The sequence below is a fragment of the Suncus etruscus genome, chromosome 2, assembly GCF_024139225.1.
Source record: "Suncus etruscus isolate mSunEtr1 chromosome 2, mSunEtr1.pri.cur, whole genome shotgun sequence".
Taxonomy (NCBI): Eukaryota; Metazoa; Chordata; class Mammalia; order Eulipotyphla; family Soricidae; genus Suncus; species Suncus etruscus.
The window spans coordinates 136,113,706-136,136,993 of NC_064849.1; the positions used below are offsets into that span (position 1 = coordinate 136,113,706).

The window sequence follows — 23,288 nt, forward strand, 5'->3', positions numbered from 1 at the left end:
TTTCAAAAGGACTGTGTACAGATGCTTTTAAACCTGCTGTATGTAGCACAGTTTGTACCTCTAATGTATATGGTTCTTTTGCAGACCATTTCAAATGCTAAGGCTTTCTTTTACATTTTTTGACTTGTAAAGGTGCATATTTTAATTTTCTTCTTTAAGTTTAAATTTTTGTATGATGTTAAATGGAATAAAGTTTATATATGGACATTGTTAGTGTATTTTCCCCTCTTTTAGGTGGGTCTTTTTACCTTTGAAGTAAGATTAAGTTTATGGTAATCTTATAGAACTGAGATATAAAATTATTATGCTTGATTTATTTAGAGTATACAGAGAATCTTAGAATTAAGTTAATTAGTAAAGTTGTGTCCAGTTCTAAATCAGTGGGATGTGTTAGATTATATACTTATAACACCCAGATATTTTAGATAAGTGGTCCTTTTGTATATGAATTTTTTATCTATATCTTTATTTAAGTACCTTGATTACAAATATTATTCTACTTGGGTTTCAGTCATATAAAGAACACCCCCCCCCCCTTCAACAGTGCAACATTCTCATCACCAAAGTCCCAAATCTCCCTCCTCCCTGCCCCACACCTGCCTGTGCTCAAGACAGGCTTTCTACTTCCTTCATTCATTCACATTGTTCTGATAGTTCTCAGTGTAGTTATTTCTCTTAACTGCACTCACCACTCTTTGTGGTGAGCTTCATGTCGTGAGCTGGACCTTCCGGCCCTCCTCTTTTTGTCTCTGAGGATTATTGCAAAAACGTCTTTTATTTTCTTAAAACCCATAGATGAGTAAGACTATTCTCTGTCTATCTTCCTCCGACTTACTTCACTCAGTATAATAGATTTCATGTACATCCACGTATAGAACAATTTCATGACTTCATCTCTCCTGACAGCTACATAATATTCCATTGTGTATATATACCACAGTTTCTTTAGCCATTCATCTGTTGAAAGGCATCTTGGTTGTTTCCAGAGTCTGGCTATTGTAAATAGCACTGCAATGAATATAGGTGTGAGGAAGGATCATGGGTGGCTTTTATATTCTAGTCATTGTTTCCTTTGAGTTGCAGAAGTTTCTCAGCTTAATGCCATCCCATTTGTTTATCTCTGCTTCCACTTGTTTGGACTGTGGTATTTTTTCCTTGAAAATGCCTTTAATCTCAATGACATGGAGTGTTTTACTTATGTGTTCTGTATACCTTATGGTTCCAAGTCTGATATCAAAGTCTTTAATCCATTTGATATGATCTTTGTGCATGGTGTTAGACGTAGGTCCTTGTTCACTTTTTTGCATGTGACTGACCACTTGTCCCTACACCACTTGATGAAGAGGCTTTCCTTGTTGCATTTCGCCTTTCTTGCTCCTTTACCAAAGATTAATTGATCATATGTCTGGGGAACATTCTCTTAATACTTAAGTCTATTCCATTGATCCGAGAGTCTGTCTGTTCCAATACCATGCTGTTGGAATGATTATTTCTTTGTAATACTATGAAAAGTTGGGGAAAGTGATGCCTCCCATCTTCTTTTCCTAAGGGTTGCTATAGCTATTTATGGACATTTATTGTTTTAAACGAATTTCAAGAGTATTTAATCCACTTCTTTGAAGAATGTCATGGATATCATAAGAAGAATTGCTTTAAATCTATACAGTGCTTTGGGGAGTATTGGCATTTTAATGATGTTGATCCTCCAATTCATTAAAAGGGTATGTGTCCTCTTTTATATCGTGAAGCTGTGTTTTGTAGTTTTCTTTGTATAGGTCCTTCACCATTTTTAGTTAAGTTGACTTCAAGGTCTTTGATTTTCTTGGCACCATTGTGAATGGGATTTTTTTTAATGTCCATTTCCTCTCTATCATTATTTGTGTATAAAAAGGCCATTGATTTTAGCATGTTAATTTTGTAGCCTGCCACTTTACTCTATGAATCTATTGTTTCTAGAAGCTTTTTGGTAGTCTTCAGGGTTTTCTAAATATAGTAGCATGTCATCTATAATAGTGAGAGCTTGACTTCATTTCCTATCTGGATGCCCTTGATATATTTCTCTTGCCTAATGGCTATGACAAGTACTTCCAATACTATATTAAGTAGGGGTGGTGAGAGGGGGCAGCCTTGTTTTGTAGCAGGTTTTAGAGAAAAGGCTATTTAGTTTATCCCCATTGAGAATAATATTTGCCATGGGCTTGTGGTAGATGACCTTGACTGTATTGAGAAAAGTTCCTTCTATTCCCATCTTGTTGAGAGTTTTTGTCATGAAATGGTGTTGTATCTTATCAAATACTTTCTCTGCATCTATTGATATGATCATATGGTTTTTATTTTTTCTTTTGTTGATACGATGTATTACATTGATTGATTTATGTAAAACTATCCTTGCATCTCTGGAATGAAACCTACTTGGTCATGGTGTATGACCGCCTTTATGAGGCATTGGATATATTTGTTAGGATTTTGTTGAGGATCTTTGCATCTGTGTTCATCAGGGATATTGGTCTATAGCTCGCTCTCTCTTTCTCTCCCTCTCCCCCGCCCCTCCTCTCGTCTCTCTCATCTCCCCAGCATCTCTGTCTGGTTTTGGTATCAAGGTGATGTTAGCTTCATAAAGACTATTTGGGAGTGTTTTTGTTTCTTCAATTTTCTGGAAGAGCCTGAAAAGGACTGGTAATAAGAACTGCTGAAAGGTTTGAAAGAATTCATTAGTAAATCTGCCTGGGCTTTGGGGGAAGACTTGATTACCATTTTAATTTCTTCAATAGTGATGTGTTTAGATCATCTTGGTTCAACTGGAAGATTATAAGAGTCCAAAAACTTACACATTTTTTTTATAGGATTCCTTGTTTTGTGGCATAGTTTCTCAAAGTAGTCTCTGATTACTCTTTGAATCTCTGTAGGATCTGTAGTGACTTCCCCTTTTTCATTTATAATTTGATTTATTAAGTTTCTCTCCTTTGTGAATTTTGCTAGTGGTTTATTGATCTTGTTTATTTTTTTCAAAGAACCAACTTTTATTTTCATTGATATTTTGATTTTTTTTTTTGATTTCCACTTCATTAATTTTGCTCTAAGCTTCGTTATTTCTTTCTGCCAACCTATTTTTGGTTCATTTTGTTGATCACTTTCTAATTATATAAGCTTTGTCATTAAGCTATTTATATAGGTCCCTTTTCTTTGCTGATTTGTGCTAGTAAAGCTATACTTTTTTCTCTTTAGAATCGCTTTTGCTGTGTTCCATAATTTCTGATAATTTGTATCTTTATTCACATTTGTTTCTAGGAATCTTTTGATTTCATCTCTGACCTACTGGTTGTTCAGTAGTGAGTTGTTTAATTTCCTGCTGTTAAAGTTTTTCCTCTGTGTTCCTTTGTAGTTCATTTCTAATTTCAGTGCATTATGATCTGAGAGGGTAGTTTGTACAATTTCTATCCTCTTGATTTTATGGAGGTATGTTATATGGGCCAGCATGTGGTCTGTCCTGGAGAATGACCCATGTGCAGAATTGTATCCAGTTTTCTGGGGGTGGATTGTCCCATATATATTTACTAGGCCACTTTCTTTATTTCTCCTTTCAGAACTAGTATATTCTTGTTTCAGCCTGGTTGACCTATCAAGGGATGACAGGGCAGTGTTGAGCTCTCCCACTATTATTGTGCTGCTATTGATGTCTTCTTTCAAATTTCTCAACAATTGTAAATATTTTGCTGGTCCCTCATTGGGTGCATGCTTAGTAGTATGATTTTCTCTTGTTGTATATATCCCTTAATTATTACAAAATGTCCATTTTTGTTCCTTATAACTTCTATAGTCTAAAGTTTGTTCATCTGATATTAATATGGCCACTACAGCTTTTTTAAGGGAGTTGTTTGCTTGGATGATTGACCTCCAACCTTTGGTTTTAGTCTATGCTTCTTCTGACTATTCAGATGTATTTCTTGGAGGCAGCGGAATGTTGGATTCAGCTTTTTGATTCATTTTGTCACTTTTTGTCTCTTAACTGGTGCATTTAGTCCATTGACATTGAGTGAGACCATTGTCATTGTTATCTTTATGTAGTAATTTGGTGCAACTGTTGGTCGATGTTCTTAAAGTAGACCTGTAAGTTACAGCCCAAATCAACTTGCATATATAATTCTGAGCGATTAGTTTTCTGGATTCGCTCAATGACATTTCTTAGTTGAAGATATTTGGCCAGCTGTTCATATACTTTGTCTCAACGGCCCAGCACCTTTTGTAGGTCCCGCTGCAGCACGTCACTGATGAAGATCCCATAGCGCAGCACTTTATCTCCCAAGGGATCCAACGCCCACCGTTTGGGAGCTGTTGCCATGATGGGCTCCTTAGAACCACCAGCAAAACGATCCGTAGCTAAGAACTGCATCTTCCGGGTGGCTACAAGTTTTTCAGTCCTGTTATTTCAGTTTGGAGTTTTCCCATTTCTACTTTCATATCCTCTTGATTTTTATTTGTGCTTCATTCAGCTCGTTCCATGTTTTCTTTGATTTCTATGAAGATCCTCCATATTACTTCTCTAAAGTCCTTATTTGAAAGGCTAAATAGGTGGTTGGCACTTTTTGGGTCATCAGAGCTGCCATCTTCATTTTCTGTGTAGTGGAGGCATGTGTTGTTTCTCCATTGTCACACTCAGTATGGTTTTTTTCATCATGTTGTGCAGGGGTTCATTGACTAGGAGATGTGTGCTGGCTGTGGGTGGAGTCAGCTCACCTCTGTTGATGTGTGGAAAGGCTTTTCTTGCATTAAGAGAATGGTGAATTGAGGAAAGCTAAATTGCTGTCTTCTATTCTGATACCCACTAGTTGATGTTTTTGTACTGTAGCTAAACTATATGCCATTCCTTTTAGGAATTCTTGGCTTGCTTCATGGGCTCAATGCTTAGACCTGAGAATTCAGTGCTGCTCCAGCCCAGTGGTATTGGGAGGTGGGGGCTCCAGAGTGCATACCTGAAGATGCTCAAAGGCCAGCTGGTGTTGGGTATCATAAAAGAATTGGCCACATGCAAGGCAAGCACTTTGTCCCCTGCACTATTTTATTTCTCTGGCCCCCTGTTGTCAAGATACCTTTACCTGTTGCGTTATATATTCAGTTAGGTCTGGTCCTATTTGTTTCAGGGAAAAGTTCTATACAAACTTCTGAGTTTAGAAGAGGTTGGGAATGGTGAGACAGATAGTGAGTAATAAACTTACAGAGTTTGGAGAAAAGAGACAACCATTGAGAAAGAGATAAGGATTCCTGTGTTGAGCATTATATGGGGATTTTAGATCAAGATGGTGATTTTGGATGAGGGTTAAGCAGACAAAAATGGAAAGAACTTTTTAGGCAGAAGGAACTTTGTGAATAAAAACCTGGTTGTGTAACTGCATTTGTGCCTGGAATTCCTGTCTCCTAAAGAAAACAGAAAGATGGCAAGTGCTGTACAATATATCTTCTTTAAGACCTGAGCTTTAATCTTAGGCATTGGGAAGGTGCCTGAGTCTAGCCCCAGGTGAAGGGGCCTGAAGTAGGATTGATGTGAAGATTACAAGAAAGAGACAGACATTAGAGATACAATATGGGGTCAGGGGGCTAACTACCTGGTGGGCAGAGAGCACTGACAGTCTTTCATGTTGGATAATTATTGTGCAGGATTAATTATAGGAAGAAGGGCAAGTGACAAATTCCTACCTAATGCTAACAAAGCCTAAGAGGGGAGGGGTGGTTATATTTCATAAGGGGATATTTGGGGAAAGAGGAAACTAAGGTAAAATTTCTGAAGATTGTCTTCCTGGAAAGGGGTGAAGATCAAAAAAGACTATAGGCCTCCCTCATACTAGGCATTCCCTAAGGGTGCTGCCCTTCTAATAATTTACATTAAGAGCCCTCAGATCTTTATCTGACCCTCCTCTTGGACTATCAGCTCTCTAACTAAGCTTGTTTACTTTTTGAATTTCTTCATATCCAACCGGAAAGCACTTAACAAAAATTGAAGATTTTTAAGACTGAGTGTAACAAAAGGCCTCACACCTCTGGATTGAGTGGCCAACACTGGGAAATTAGCAAAGGTTTCAAGATTATGTTAGAGATAATAACTTTCTGGCAGAAAAAAATGATCCTCCGAAGAAGAGTGCTGTCTGATGATTTGTAATGAAACCCAATACCAAACACTTAATATAAAATGGAGCTTTTGAAACAGCACACTTTAGCCTCGGTTCTTACTGGGGTCACTTTGGTAGCAAATAAGAACTTGAGCAGAATACCCACCTGCTCTTCTGGGCTCCATTCTGAGTTCTCCAGTTAAACATCGGAGTTATGAGGGAAACAAAAGTGCCCCCCCCCCCCCCATTAACCTAACTAAAGTGCTATGCTCACAAGTCAGATCCACCGAATAGCTACTGAAAACCTCCAGCCTCACTGGGAAAAGCAGAGTTGAAAGTGAGTGCCCCAGCTCCTTGCAGTCCCAGGTCGGAGATGGAGAGCCATGGTTTGGGGGCGTCCCCTGGAGCAGCCGTCTCCAGTAGCCCAAAAGGCCCTCCAAAGGATCTACCTAAACCTGTGTGGCTAGGGTAATTGGCAGAGGCATGGGGAAAAGAAGCTGAGCCCTAGAAGCTCGGTGGTGAAACTTTTTTGACGCCTTCTATTTAAAGTCGCGGGGCTCGCTGCCCCCAGCCTGGAACCCGAGCCGCCGACTGGGACAGGACAGGACAGGACAGGACGGGGCGGGCGGGGGCCGGAGCGCAGTCAGAGGGAGAACAGCAGGCGAGGCGGGAGGCTCCGACTCCGGCTCCGGCCCAGGAGAGAGGCGCGATGGCGAGCAGCGACAGCAACCACACCCCGGACAGCTTCCTGGGCTCGGATGAGGACGAGGAGACGACCCGGGGACTGGAGACCGAGGAGGAGTCGGAGGGCGAGGAGAATGAATCGTTTTCAGAGTCGGAGGAGGAGCCGGACTCCAGGTAGCGAGAGCCACTGGGCAGCCTTGGCAGACGGAGACGGGTATAGGGCCTGGGCTAGTAGGGAAGGTGAGATGTTTCGCGCTCAAACATTTCTTTAAGCGCTGAAGTTCTTTTTCCTGAAGCTAAGCACTTTCTAGAGGTGTTGCCCTGGGAAAGAAATTGAAGTTGTCTGCTGGAGTGACAGGCCCACCTGCAGCAGCAGTCTGCTCCTCCGCAGCACCCCCTCTTCTATGTTCCCTGCCCCCCCCTGCCAGCTCCTTGTGACTTGTTTATTCCTGAGGATTTACTTGAGGTCCAGTGTAACTTCGCAAATGTGCTGAAACTTGAAATTGGCCCAAGTTAAAGGAACCCTCTGGAAAATCTGAGCTGAGAAGTGAGTTCAGAGTTGGGGTGGAAGGGACTGAAGCTATGATATCACAGTGGGTAGAGCTTTTGCCTTGTACAAGGCTACCTGGGAACAGTACCCAATACTGCATGTAGTGGCCCCCAAACCATCAGGAGTGATTCTAGCAGAGCCATGAGTAAGTCTTGAGTACCACCAGTTCTGATCCCAAACTAAAACAAAACAAAACAAAAAGACATGGGGTGGAAGCTGAGAAGAGTGCTCTGAAACCATCAAATAAATAGAGGTTTTCTGCCTGTTTTAAAGGGCTAAATTGCTCTGAGACATCATTTTGATTCAAAGGTTTGTAAATTCTTTTGAATATCAATGCAGGAGCAACCCCTACTCTTAAAGTCCTACTTTTATTTTTTATAAAAATCGATGAGTCCGTGAGTATCATTGAATAGTTAGGTAATACTGAATAAAATAAATGACTCTCCACTTCATTCTCCTTGCCACCTTTCATGGAAGCCTTACGTTGAAAATAGGAAGCATTTCTTATCTACGCGGATTTGTTTCTGCTTCCATTTGTTCTCTTCAAATATGTGTGTGAATGTGATGTCCTTTCTATTAATAAAAGTGTTGCCTAGCTAAAGCCAGAAGAGTTGATGTTGAAATAACTCCCATAGTGGCATGGATCGGGGAAATGTAAGCAGTATAAAGACTGAAACAACCCGGAGAGATAGCACAGCGGCGTTTGCCTTGCAAGCAGCCGATCCAGGACCAAAGGTGGTTGGTTCGAATCCTGGTGTCCCATATGGCCCCCCGTGCCTGCCAGGAGCTATTTCTGAGCAGACAGCCAGGAGTAACCCCTGAGCACTGCTGGGTGTGGCCCAAAATCCAAAAAAAAAAAAAAAAAAAAAAGACTGAAACAAGTGTCACATATTTACTACTAGTAGCAGCTACCCAACGAAAGTAGAAATTATCTCTGCTCCTCAACTTTTAGGAGAAAGTGAACCAGTAGAGAGCAATATGAGAAGTTCAAAACTGCCAAATAAATGAGGGGTCAAGAGCATGGACCCTGGTTACTGCAGGTCAGAGGAGAGTATGTAGAGTTTGCCTTGAGATCATGTGGGCAAAATGATCCAGGTCTTAGAAAAAAGGGAACACAGGAGCAAAGAGATCCTGAAGAAATAAAACAGACTCCTGGGCAACAGTGAAAAGGAGAAATCTGTCCTTAGACTTCAGAATCTTTTCCCCTTAATGATATCTGGAATACTTATATCCTTGTCCAGCCAAATTTCACCCTCTGCTCTCTCCCTCCCCCAAAATATGAAAACTGTTTTACAACAACCTCTGATAGTGATTCCATGCATCACTTGGGGTTGCAATGTCCTTTAATAAAGGTCCTGATGTGATAAGATTTCAGATAATGATATAAAGTATTTGAAACTTGGGTTATATGGCTCATTGGTAGGGCACATGCAATCATGGGTTTCCTCCCTAAAAAACCAGAAAGGTCTGCAGAAAATTCAGTCTCTTGCTAAAGCATAATATTTTTAACTTTGGATTTGACATAATAAGGAATTATCCTGGAATTATTGAAAACCGTCTGAATGGTGAATTAGAAGGTTGGGTTTGGAGAGTGCTCACAGCAATTAGTCAAGAGTGGAGAGAAAGGAGTTCTCTAGGAATGGACAATTCATGGAGGGTGGAAGGGAGGTGGGCAATGGGAAAGGTACTGGAGCTGTTGCTAGGGGGAAGATGTCACAGGGAGGAATGTTGAGGGAACCCGAACTTTCCAAGTAAACCCAGAGTTTTCAAAGTGGTATTGTCAGAAATCAAACTTCCTGATTGTCTCTGAGTTAATAAATATGATTTAAAGTTCTTTATATTTCAGAGATTAGAGGTAAGAACTTGAATATTCTCTAATAGATGAAAAGAAACAGTGTTTTCTCATTTTTTGTAATTTTCTTTGTACTCTTTCACCAAAATGTTAGAAAAGCTCCAGTCTCCATGCCAAGTGGTTCACTTATTTTCTCATTTTAAATCCTGCCTGCAACAAAGTGAAGTGATTGTCTTGTTAGATAAAAAAAAAACACTCAGGTTCTGTTGATTTACTGAGGGTGGAGAGCAAGTAAATGTAAAAACCAAGATATGTGGGGCCAGAGAGATAGCATGGAGGTAGGGTGTTTGCCTTGCATGCAGAAGGATGGTGGTTCGAAACCCGACATCCCATATGGTCCTCCGAGCCTGCAAGGAGCGATTTCTGAGCATAGAGCCAGGAGTAACCCCTGAGCACTGCCGGGTGTGACCCCCCCCCCCCAAAAAAAAAAACCCAAGATGTGAGCCTGATCTTTTTACATCAAGTCCCTATTAGACTTTCATCACCAGCTCACTTTAGAGGAGAGAGGCTCTTCCTGACAGGCAAAGAAACCAGAGTGACCTGTATTGAGGAGCTACATTACAAATTGATTTTTGTTTTACTTTATTAAATTTTTTTTTTTGAGTTACACCCAGTGGTGCTCAGGGCTTATTCCTGGCTCTGTACTCAGAGATCTCTCCTGGCATTGCTCAGGTGACCATAAGCAGTGTCAGGATTAGAGGTGGGTTGTCTGCATGCAAGGCAAGTGCCTTAAGCTTTGTACTAGCTTTCCAGCCTTACAAATGGATATTTTTCAAAAGGGGCCATAAAAAAATGAAACTAGGGATGTGGAGAGAAAGGAACCCTTATCCACTGCTGGTGGGAATGCCGTCTAGTTCAACCTTTATGGAAAGCAATATGGAGATTCCTCCAAAAACTGGAAATCGAGCTCCCATACGATCCAGCTATACCACTCCTAGGAATATACCCTAAGAACACAAAAATACAATACACAAATCCCTTCCTTACACCTATATTCATTGCAGCACTATTTACCATAGCAAGACTCTGGAAACAACCAAGATGCCCTTCAACAGACGAATGGCTAAAGAAACTGTGGTACATATACACAATGGAATATTTATGCAGCTGTCAGGAGGGATGAAGTCATGAAATTTTCCTATACATGGATGTACACAGAATCTATTATGCTGAGTGAAATAAGTCAGAGAGAGAGAGAAAAATGCAGAATGGTCTCACTCATCTATGGGTTTTAAGAAAAATGAAAGACATTCTTGCAATAATAAATTTCAGACACAAAAGAGAAAAGAGCTGGAAGTTCCAGCTCACCTCAGGAAGCTCACCACAAAGAGTGATGAGTTTAGTTAGAGAAATAACTACATTTTGAACTGTCCTAATATTGAGAATGTATGAGGGAAATTTAGAGCCTGTTTAGGGTACAGGCGGGGGTTGGGTGGGGAGGAGGGAGATTTGGGACTTGGGTGATGGGAATGTTGCACCGGTGATGGGTGGTGTTCCTTTTATGACTGAAACCCAAACACAATCATATATGTAATCAAGGTGTTTAAATAAAAAAAAAAAGAAAAAAAATGAAACTAGCTTAAGTAATATAATAGAATGATGATTACTGCTATTTAATCAAATATTATGAAGCCATCATTTAAATGTTATATATATATATAAGTTCTTTGTAAAATACATATGTTTAAGTTGAGAAAATCTTTCACTGTAAAATTAAAATATTCTTACCATGAAGTTGCAAAAGGCTTGCAAAAGGCTTTTTTTGATGAATAAAGAATAACAACAAATAACACTAAAAGGTTATTTTAACCTTTATTCACTTCAAAGGTAAAAAGATTAATAGTGGTTACTTATGAGTGATGAGATAATGGTGGCTAAACCTTTTTCTTTATGCTTTTTTGGCTTTTATCAATTCAATGTGTATTTAATTTTAAGAAAAAAACTTTGCCTTTTTTAAATTCAAAAGTATAACCTACTTAAAAAATCTTTTCTTTACCCTTTCAGGAATAATGCATAGAATTATCTTCTTCTAAATCAAAAAAGCACTTTAATTGTAAAACTTTCTTATATGTAGGAAAGCTCACCACTACCATGCCTATATTTACAATAAACAGAGTTCATCCTTTCTGTCATTCAGGGTTAGGAATAGAATGTGTGGTTCGAAGAGACTGAGTGTCTTTTTATTTTTTTGGGCCACACCCTGCGACGCTCAGGGGTTACTCCTGGCTATGCGCTCAGAAATCACTCCTGTCTTGGGGGACCATATGAGATGCTGGAGATCGAACCGAGTTCTGTTCTGGGTCAGCCATGAGCAAGGCAAACACACAACTGCAGTGCTATCACTCCGGCCCCGAGACTGTCAATTCTAATAGCCAAGGGTTAATTCCCTGGATTCTTGAGGTCCAAATTTCATATTTGTGCAATGACCCTAATAATACCTCATCCAAGTTGGAGAACTAGAACAGAGGTTATTAAAAACAATTGCTTTGTATGAGGCTAACCATGGTTTAATCGCTGTGCCTCATAAGGTCCCTTAAGCACTGCCAGGAGTGACGCTTGACAACACTGGTTGTGACTCAAACATCACCTCCCCTTACTCCCATATAAAGCTTCATTTGTAAGGTTGTCTTAGGAATAAATCAGCCATATGAATATATGTAAGAGTGAATGACCTTTGCCAAGCTCACAAAAGAAGTTTGTTTCTTGTATTCATCCAGATAAATCATTATGGGGGCCCTAGAAATAGTACAGCAGGTAGGGCACTTGCCTTGCACGCTGCTGACCTGGGTCCTATCCCTGATGTTACATATGGTCCCTCAAGCTGATCAGAAATAATTCCTGAGTATAGAGATAGGAGTAACCTTTGAGCACCAATGAATGTGGTCAAAAAATAAAATAAAATGGGGCTGGAGAGATAGCACAGCAGTAAGGCATTTGCCTTGCATGCAGAAGGACATTGGTTCGAATCCCTGCATCCCATATGGTCCCCTGAGCACTACTGGGTGTGACCCAAAAACCAAGAAAATAAAAATAAAACAAAATAAAACAAAACAAAAGAAAAGAAAACAAAGTAGTCATTAACTGTTACAAGAGATTTAAGGAAGAAAATTTTGGAAGTAACTCAAAAAAAGAAAAGTCTTGGTTCTGCCTCTAGAGATTAGGGAAGGCCTCACTGAGGAATAGGGTCTCAATTATAAAAAATGTTCCCTAGGGTACTTAGATTGTGGATATTAAAGAAAAAGAAAAAAAACCAAAAAATTTTAGGGCCAGAGACCTAACTTTTTTTTTTTTTTTTTTTTTAGGGCATAGTGGCCAGGGTATATTTGCTTTGCTTGCAGCTGACATAGGTTTAATTCTTCAACACACCATATGGTCTCCCTAGGGCCCAGCAGGAGTTAGCCCTGCACACAGCCCCCCAATTTTTTTATGGGATTAAAAGTTAAAAAGGGGCCAGAGTTATATATACATCACTTGCCTTGAACACTGTTGCCTTGCATTCAATCCCCAGCACCTCTATGCTGCCTTGAGCACTGACAACAGCGATTCTTGAGCACAGAGCCAGAGTAAGCCCTGAGCACTGCTGAGTGTGGCCTTAAAACAACAAAAACAAAAATAAAACAAAAAAGAAACAAAGAGAAACTAATTCACACCAAAAGGGCAGCTTAAATCATCTTTATAAGAAACTGCTGATTGAACAGCAGTAGATGTGGCTCTTGCCTAGCATGTGCTGAATGTGAGTTTAATTTCAGGCACTTGATCCCCAGTATGGTTGGCTAAAGTTTTGGAGGCTCCTAACACCACCAGAGTGGACAGGTTTGTTAGAACAAAATAAAAACAAGGAAGAGTAGTCAGAAAAATGAGATAATTGAATACAAGTCATGTAGACTACAGGCCACAATAATTATTAGGAATTTTATTCTAAGTAATTCATGTTCTGTGCTGTGGTGATATAGTATTACTTTATTACTTGGATTTAAATATAGACATATAAGTAAATAAATGGCCACAAGCACTAACTAAACTTAAAAGTCACATTCAGTGCTTGTCACTATATAAAATAGGTTTGTTTGGGCTATGGATGTGGCTCAGTGGTACAGCACACGCTTTGTGCATGTGAGGCCTTGGATTCTATCACTGGTACCACAAAAAAGGTTTGAGTAAGCAGAAAAAATAAAAATAGTCGCATTAACATTTAAATGATCATTGTAGGAAACCAACCTTTGGAAAGGAAAAAAGCAAAGTTTAAATGTCTTTGTTACCAGACAAACACTGTTTCCAGATCTATTTATAAGATGCCTCCCAGGGCTGTAGGGAGTGTGTTATTTGAGCCAGGCCTCTTTAGAGGTCAGCTGGAAGAGCTGGGGTGACTGCCAAGGATGACAGGCTGAGGGAGAAGATCGCACAGGCACTTGAAAGAGCTATTTAAGTGTTTGGCTGTGCGGGTAGGACATGTCCTTGGTAGAATTTTCTCTTATTATGGCGGAGAAATGCAAGGGTTGAATTTTTTTTCTTCCTCTTTAAAGCAGAAAGTTGATTAGAGTGTAGACATAATGACTGATAGAATTTTGGAAAAAAACTCACAAAACACATGTATTATATACCCTGGATATTCTAGTCTGAGTTTCTGGTTGTCTTAATTAAAATTTGAGACAATTAAAATATTTAAACCAAGTTTTCTTTTCTGCCCACTAAGAAAACAAGAAAACACACAAAGAAATCAGGTACAAGAAACTAGTTTATACCTGACATTTCCATAGTAATAATGCAATTCACATGTTTGTTGTTAAATTTATTCTAATTATATTTTAAAAGTAAAAAGAAATGGGTGTAATAAGTAATAATAGATTTTATTTAACCCACTATCTAGAGTGTTTCCTTTCAACATGTAATCAATTTTAAATTATTAGTGGGATATCTTAGGATTTGCTATTTACAACACATTCCAATTCGCCTTACCTAGATTTATTTTGGATGTCCAATAAGCAAATATGGCCAGTGGCTACCACCTTACACAGTGAAGACCTGATAGCACCTAGAAATCAGTTAGCTTCTTTGAAGTCACAGAAATCAGTCCTGTTTGCAAGACCCTCTGACAGACACCAGGGATGGGATTGGATGACCTAGTTGCTTCTCTTCCAGGACTTAGTCTGGTAAAAGGAAACAGCAAACACTAACAGAATGTTCTAAGACTAAACTAAGGATATAAATAAGTTATAGACAGAAAAGACAAATCTTTCAAAAGAGATTTAGAAAGATTATTTAGATGAGACTGTAGCTGGGAAGAAAAATATTCCAGACACAATATGTGATTCCTTTGGTTCTAGGTTTCTACTACAATACTGCTCACTGTTGCTTTGTCTAAGATTGCTTTTATTCTTCCAGTACAACCAGGATTTCTATGACTACTTGTTGAATTAGTAAGTGATGAATGAATGAATATACAAGCAACTGTTAAATCATCCAAACTCTTGTGAGAAGCATATTTACTTGATATACTGAATCAGATTAGGCAAAATTTCTTTGGTTGTAAATTATTAGTTTGTCAAAGACTGATAATACCCAGTGACTCTAGAATCACTCATTCAAATTGTCTGAAGTCATAATTCCTACTGTCCCTGACTTGTTGGAAAGTGTTTCCTAGAATGACCCTTGAGCCGGATGGTAGTTGGAAGGATAAGAATAAGCTTTGCTTTTTGCTCAGAGAAAAGTCCTCTATTTAGACAACTATAGTGGCTCATTTAGTTAAAAAATTCTATATCCTAATATGTTAAAGTCCAAAATATGTGGGAAGATTGATCAATGCTACTTTTTAGTTTATATAACTCTGAAAGCTCAGAGTCCTCTCATGGAACCATTGCAATGTTTCTTTGGGTATGCTTTTTTTTCCAAAGGAAAATCCTATATGCAAAACATGCAGCACAACTTTTTCTTTTTCTTTTTTTTTATTTGTATTTATTGGGGCAGGTATAGTTTTGGATGTGCTTGTCTGTTACTTTCAGCATAGTGCATTTCTTGGGGACCATATGGTGCCAGGGATTGAACCCAGACTTTCAGCACACAAGCATGAATTCCACCTCATTGAGCTATCTCCCTGCCCCACAACTTTTCTTATAATGCTACATTTTACTAGAGCACTTAAATTATTCATTTGTAAATAAAATTCATTCCCTCCTGTTGTGACTAAGTTAAATATAGCATTTAAGTGGAACACAGAGTGCTGGATGGTGAGCTGTGACTTAGTAATAGGCTACAGTCAAAGAGAAATTGAAATAGAGAAGTTTATTCCTCTTAGGTTTTGGAGGAAAGACCTCACGTATATGTAGGGCTCTCCCAGGGAGGACAAGGCAGGGTACAGGCAAGGTGGGGGAACCTGGGACACATATCTTTATTAGGGATTCCAGGTTAAATCTAGATTAGTGGATTAAAAAAGGACTGGAGAGATAGTACAGCAGATAAGGCACTTGTTTTTCACATTGCTGATGAAGGTTTGATCTCCGGCACCACATATAGTACCTAAATTTACAAGGAGTGATTCCTGAATGCAGAGCCAGGAGTAATCCCTGAGCACTGCCAGTTGTGTCCTTCCCCCCCACAAAAAGGGGCGGGGCAAAAAAAAAAACAAAACAAAAAAGCAGAGCTTTTTAAGTTCCTTGTGGGACTTGTTTAAGAAGTATACAAATGAAGGCACTGGAAAGTCTAAGAATCTTGATTATAAGGGCTGTTGGGATAGCCTTAGAAAGAACTGGTATTTTCTTGACATTCTGCAAATTGCTGTCTAGGATAAAGCTAGCATTAGGAGGGAATTTTTCAGGTCCCTGGAGACCACTTGGCAAACAAAATAGATGCTAAATATCAATACCATGACCTTAGCTGTCAGAGGAATTTACAATGCAGCCCATTTATTTTTTTAACCTTAATTATAGTAACATTGATTATCAGGACTATATTTTATATATATATACATACATACATACATATATTTTGTATATAATTTGTTTGTCTTAGAGACATTCCCAGTTGTGCCCAGGGGTTAATCCAAACACTGTGCTCAGGAAACACTCCTGGTGGGCTTGGGGGAACATATATTATGCTAAGAATATAACCATTTGCAGGACAAATGTTGTCTAGTACCAGTTGTACTATAGCCCTGGTTTTTTAGGGTATAATTTTACACCCCTTGAAATGTGCTGTCATACCATGCTCATACTAAAGTATTATTTCTTCTTCAGAGACCATTGAATCCCCCTCTTTTTCCACAATTACCCTCCTTCACTTTTTGGAAACTCCAGTTTGTGGTCAGCTTCTAAATGCTTTGCTTTCACTAGACTTTATTCCCTTGCTTCTCTATATATTGTTCCTTACTTCTTTATATATTACTCAGAGTGAAATAAATGGTACCTTTATTTCTCCTTCTAACTTATTTCACTTAGCATGGCCTCCTCCATTTCCATTTATGTTTTAATAAAAAGCAAAAGTTCCTCTTTTAGATGAATTCTACTGTGTATATATGCCACAACTTTATCCACTCATTTGCTAAACATTTGGCTTGCTTCCAGAGCTTGGCTATGGTAAGTAACATTGCAGTGAACTAAGGTATACATAGATAATTTTATTTATTTATTTATTTATTTATTTATTTATTTATTTATTTATTTATTGTTTTGGGGCCCCTCCTATCGGTGCTCAGGGGCTACTCCTGGCTCTACACTTAGATATCACTCCTAGCAGGCTCAGTGGACCATATAGGATGCCAGGGATTCAATCTGGGTCAGTCACAAGTAAAGCAAACTCCCTACCTACTGTGATATCACTCTGACCCCTATCTACATCATTTTAGATTAGTGTTTTATTGTCTGTTAGAAATCGAATTTCTGGACCATATGGTATTTCTATTTTTAATTATTTTGAGAAATCTTCACTGCTTTCCAGAGACCAGTTTACATTTCCACCAACAGTGATTGAAGATTCTTTTTTTCTCTACATACTTGCCAACATTTCATATTTCTGGGCTTTTTTGTTTTAGGCAATTGTCATTTTTTATTCTAGTTCTGATTTGCAGCTCATTGATAATCAGAGATGTTTGGTTCTTGTTCTTTTTTGTGCCTGTTGGCCATCTGTCTTCTATAAAGAAAATGCTGCTCAGTCCTTTTCATTTTTGAATGGGATTGCTAATTTTTTGTTGTTGTTGAGTTTTGTAAATAGTTTGTCTATATTGAGTAATAACTTTGTTAGATGTATTGTGATTGAACATTCTCTTCCATTCAAAAAGCTGTTTTTGTTTGTTTAAGTGATAGATTCTTGGACAGTGCAGTGATATTTAGTTTGATCTACTACCATTTGTTTATAATGAATGACTTTTATTTTTCTTGTTTTTCTTTTTTTTTTTTTCTGGAGTTGAATCACTGAAGACACCTCTGACACCAATAGTATGAAGTACTTTGTTAATGTTTTCTTTGATGTATTTTGAGATTTGACATTTAAGTCTTTAGTCCATCACAGACAATAGTGACACATTCACTGAATAAATATCGATCGAAGGCCTACAGTGTGCCAAACACTATGAACATTGAGTGAATGAACAAAACAGAGTTCTTTTTTTTTTTTTTTTTTTTTTTGGTTTTTGGGCCACACCCGGCGATGCTCAGGGGTGACTCCTGGCTATCTGCTCAGAAATAGGTCCTGGCAGGCACGGGGGACCATATGGGACACCGGGACTCGAACCAACCACCTTTGGTCCTGGATAGGCTGCTTGCAAGGCAAATGCCGCTGTGCTATCTCTCCGGGCCCCAAAACAGAGTTCTTAATTTTTGGAATATAGTCTGAAGAGGGTAAAAAGTAATTCACGAGTAATTGGTTGAATTAATACAGTTTGGACTAAAAACTGAAGTTGGTAGCAAAATTTCATAAGCAAAGCATAAAAGACCCAGAAAGTGCTGAAGCAATAGCATAGTGGGTAGGGCATTTTCCTTGCACATAGCTGACCTGAGTTTGATCCCTGGCATGTCAGATATCCCTCGAGCCTGCCAGGAGTGATTTCTGAGTCAGAGCGGGAATAACACCTGAGCACCACCAGGTGTGGTCCAGGAACCAAAATAAATAAATTAATTAAATAACATTAAATACATTAAAAGATTTGAAAAAAATGGGGCCGGAATGATAGTAGAGCTGGTAGGATGTTTGTTTTGCACACAGCTGTCCTGGAATCGATCCCTGGCATCCCACATGGTCCCCTGAGCCTGCCAGAAGTGATGTCTGAGCATAGAACCAAGAATAACCCCTGAGTGCTTCCAGGTGTGGCCCCAAAACCAAAACCAAAAAACCCAGAATATTTATATAGGAGGTAATCCTGATCAGTTTTTTGGCTGAATTACGTGTCCTAATGTGTAGAAAAGAGTAGCTCTTGTGTTTAAAAATAGACTTTCAGCAATCCAGTTTGATAAAATTCATAAGACCAAACATAGCATCACCAAAATAGCTCTTCTACGTGCTTAGTGAGAGCATGTGATAAACATTGAATTGGTTTTTCTCATTACATTTATACCATTTTAAAACTTTTATTTAAAAGATATAATTTATATTATATTTACCATAGTGCATATTTGTTTTTATAACTAGTATGTACATAGAAATATATATGTATTGTTGTTATTATTAACTTAGTTGTTCATTTTTTTGGGATATATCTGGCTGTGTTCAGAGATTACTCTAGGTTCTGTGCTCAGGGATTACTCCTGGCAGGGTTTAAAAGTGGTGCTGGGTATTGAATCTTGGTAGGCTTTATACAAGTACTAGCACCATACCCATTGTACTATTAAGAATGAAGCAATAATAAATAATAAACTTAAATTGATCATATGTATGAAAAAGTGAAAACGCTCCCCTTGATTTTAGTTTCAGCTCTGCCAAATTTTTTTTCATTACCTACTAGTGAAAAAAAGTTTCTAAATTTGCATTCATAAAACTATCCTAGAGGTATTAAAAAAGAACATTAACCAAAATTATGGCATAATTTGATGTCAGAGATAGTCAGAAAGAAAAATGGTATTTAATGCTAAATAAAAGCTATAAAGACAGGGAGCCCAAGGTATAGAAGAGAAATGAGACAGAGCAGAAGGGTAAAACTACCATGAGACTGAATACAGAATCACACCCAAGTGAGTTTCACAAACCATAAGTCATTTCACTCCAGAGAGAACTACAAGAAGTGTCTCTGGCTCAAAACTCAATGAGTTATTTTCTTGTCTATATAGGGCATGAGTCTAAAAACTTTGAATCCTCTCCATAGGATCTGGGAGAGGTTTCATTTTCATTAAAGAAAGCCATGTCAATCACCTGAGGTGAAGTTGTGTTGCTACTCCTATCTTTTCCTTTTTGTTGTTTAAAATCTAGAGATTAGAAGAGAAACACTCTTAAATACCTTTTCAGAAAGCCACGAGTCTCTGACTTTTGTTTTGGTTTAGCTCATAATCTCCTGGTGAATATATGTCTTTAAGTGAAAAACTCAGAATACCTAGACTATTCTAAAGACTCTGGGAGTGAAGTTGTTCTTTGGTGGCAGACGTGTTGAATCATGTATAAAAGAAGCAGAGGAAGCTATTGGAAAGAGAAAGAGAGAGAGAGAGAGAGAGAGAGAGAGAGAGAGAGAGAGAGAGAGAGAGAGAGAGAAGAGAGACTAGAGGAGAAGAGAGAGAGAGGAGAGGAGAAGAGAATAGAAGAGAAGAGAAGAGTAGAGAAGAGAAGAGAAGAGGGAGAGAAAGAGAGAGAGCTATGTAGTTCCCTTAATTTCTGATTGTCTTCCTATTTCTCTTTCCTAAAGAGGACTGACATCTCTTACTTTCCTATTTCATGAGAAATCTCTACTACTTAAGATAAACTCATCATGGGGCCAGTGAGGTGGCGCTAGAGGTAAGGTGTCTGCCTTGCAAGCGCTAGCCAAGGAAGGACCATGGTTCGATTCCCCGGCATCCTATATGGTCCCCCCAAGCCAGGGGCGATTTCTGAGTGCTTAGCCAGGAGTTGGAACCCCTGAGCATCAAACAGGTGTGGCCTGAAAAAAAAAAAGAAAAGAAAAGAAAAGGAAAGATAAACTCATCATATTAAAGTCAACTGAAAGACATTTATTTCTTCTGATCTTGGTGAGTCGATCCCTAAACATTTCTATCAGCCTGACCCCTTTTTAACACCTGACCTCTTAGACCTCTGCTATTGCCTTTCCTCAGAGTCAATCAAAAGAATTTCTTAAAAGTAGAGTTAAGACCACTCTTAGAGGCTGAAAAGATAGTAGAGTGGGATAGGATGTTTGCCTTGCCTTGACCTCATTGGTTCATGGCCCTACAAGGAGTGACTTCTGAGCACAGAGTCAGGAGTAATCAGTGAACACTTCCAAGTGTGGCTTCATAACAATAACAAAACATATACTCACTTTACTAGAAATACTCTCATCCCCCATTCCTCAGTCAGTAATCTTTTGGATATCAGTAGCTGTAATATTGAAACCTAAAGTTGCAATCAGCCTTTCCTCATCACAGTATAATACCAACAAAAAATCAAAAAATTCAAAAATAGTTTCAGCTCAGAAGAAACAAACCCTTCCACCCACATTCCATTGCCAACATCTTTTTTTGTTTGTTTGTTTGTTTTTGGGCCACACCCGGCAATGCTCAGGGGTTACTCCTGGCTGTCTGCTCAGAAATAGCTCCTGGCAGGCATGGGGGACCATATGGGACACCGGGATTCAAACCAACCACCTTTGGTCCTGGATCGGCTGCTTGTAAGGCAAATGCCGCTGTGCTATCTCTCCGGGCCCATTGCCAACATCTTAAACTTTATTGAACAAATAATTATTGAAAGGCTTTTAAGAGGTAAGCACCCATTCGTGCATATACTAGAAGGTGCTGGTAATGAAAAGTGTTTGATCAGTCTCAGTTTGACCTCAAGAAGTAGAGCAGCAGACTTTGCTGGAATCATTCCTGGAGTTGTTAAAGGCAGGAAAGCAGTACTTGTTGTGGTGAGAGCTGCTTACCTTTTTGAACCTGGACTCTGAACGATGTAGATGTATGTGTATATGTATATACATATGGGTATTTGTATAATTGTCTGTGGTGGGGGAGTGTGAATAAAAATATGCACGCACACATTTTGGATGTTCCTGAAACAGAGTATGGTGAGAATGAGTGTCATTTCCCTTTCTTTCCCTTCATGCTAGAATCTAATTTGTCACACACACACACACACACACACACACACACACACACACACACACACACACACACACACCCCTTAACTAAGTACATTCATGCTGTTAACTATAGTAATTAATTCCCAGTAATCACTTCTCACCCAATATCTACTTGAGGATAAGTTTGTATTTCCAAATACAGAAATATATCTCCTTGATTTTCACTTTGTTTTCATTTTGAGCTAAATAAAGTAAAGAATGGTCTGGAGAGATAATACACAGGTTAAGATACTTACCTTGCATGTGACCATGGTTTTAATCCCTAGTACCACATATAGTCTCCTGAACATAAAGGTTATTCTTGAGCCAGGAATAGCCACTGGTCATCTCTGGGTGTGGGCACCACGCTCCTAAATAAAATGAACAAAATAAATGAAATAAAATGGAAACAGGATTGCATCTATTTCAGAGATCTCTGCTTCCCTTGCATAGATTTCCAGAAAATGTTAAAGCTGTCATATTAGTAATTGAAAATGTTTTGGGTCACATCAAAACTTGCTGGTCCTGAAGTCTCCTTGCAATAATTGTCAACTTTGAACCAGATCAGGCCCAGGGATGATATACCTACAGCCAGTAAGATAAACCATTGAGAAGGCTCTTTTAGCATAACTATGAGTTTCTCTGAATTCAGGTTTCAACATGGTCAGAAAAGTGGCATTCTGGCACCAGAGCTTTTTATTTTATTTTATGCTTCTAGTTTGTTTAGGGGACCATGTGTAACTTGTCTTTAGAACACTCAGAGGTTGACTCAGTGAGTCAGTAACAATTGAGTTACAAGGAAAAATAATTAGGAAACTCACCAGTTTTTCTCAGTTACACTTTCTAGAAGTAACCACTGTTAAGGAGATGGCTTTTTTGTTTTGTTTTGCTTGGGCCACACCCAGTGGTGTTGATGGTTTACTCCTGGTTCTGTACTCAGGGATCACTCGTGACAGGGCTCAGGGACCATATTTGGTGCCAGGGATCAAACCCGAGTTGACTGTGTACAAGGCCTACTCAATGTACTATATATATAGCAAGTGCCTACCCAATGTACTATATATAGCTTTGGCCCCAAGAGACGCTTTCCCTCTTAATTCACTCTATACTCTTATTAGTAAATCAAAGTCAAATCTTAGATATCTGACTTTCCAAATCAACTTTAGAAAGAAAAAAGAAAAGAAGAAACATGGAGTCTTTGTTAGCCACCATGTATTGTCTAAGGGATTTAACACATGTCATTTTCATGAAGCCTTTTTAGGAAGTAGACACTAATCTTCCTGTCACTTGATGACAACCTTCAGGCTCAGGAAGAGAGAGGTCTGTTCAGGCTACCACAGAAACACATAGTGAAACCAGGATTTATTTACTTTGTGCAGGGAGGTTTGGATTTCAGGCTATTCCTGACTCTGTTCAGGAGTGTTCCTTATGTTCACGAACCATGGTCAGTTCTAGATATTGCATTGGATTTGGTTGTATGTAAGACAAGCACCTTCATCCCTGTACTATATCACTGGTGCCTGGAGTCAGGTTTTATTTTAATTTTATCTATCAAATGGATTGAGGAATAGTTAATATATAGAGATATACTGTTACTGATGGTTTCATGCATATGTCATTCTAACACTACACCTGCCACCAGAATACCCACTTCTCTCCATCAAAGTCCCCAGAAACCCTTCTTTTCAACCCCCGAACCATGTAAACTCAGTTCTATGGGCCTGATCTCCTGTTCTGTTGCCCTTGAAGCCAGAATTTAAACTTAAAAATGCTTTTTCCACCATTACCTCATGTTATCTCAGTCCCATGAACCAGTTCACTGTTTCCATCTCAAGAACTTATCCTCAAGTGGATGTATGGTAAATATGAAGTACAATAATTTAG

General features: G+C 38.8%; 1 protein-coding gene across 2 annotated transcripts in view; it reads left to right on the forward strand.

The window, feature by feature from the left end:
* The first annotated feature begins 6,810 nt into the window (after positions 1-6,810).
* The window catches only part of CMYA5 (cardiomyopathy associated 5), a 707,985-nt gene continuing 691,507 nt past the window's right edge, over positions 6,811-23,288 (forward strand). For both annotated transcript variants that reach the window (XM_049766034.1, XM_049766033.1), the window contains exon 1: positions 6,811-6,959. In XM_049766034.1, the coding sequence (XP_049621991.1) occupies positions 6,811-6,959 (149 nt within the window). The remainder of the gene's footprint in view (positions 6,960-23,288) is intronic.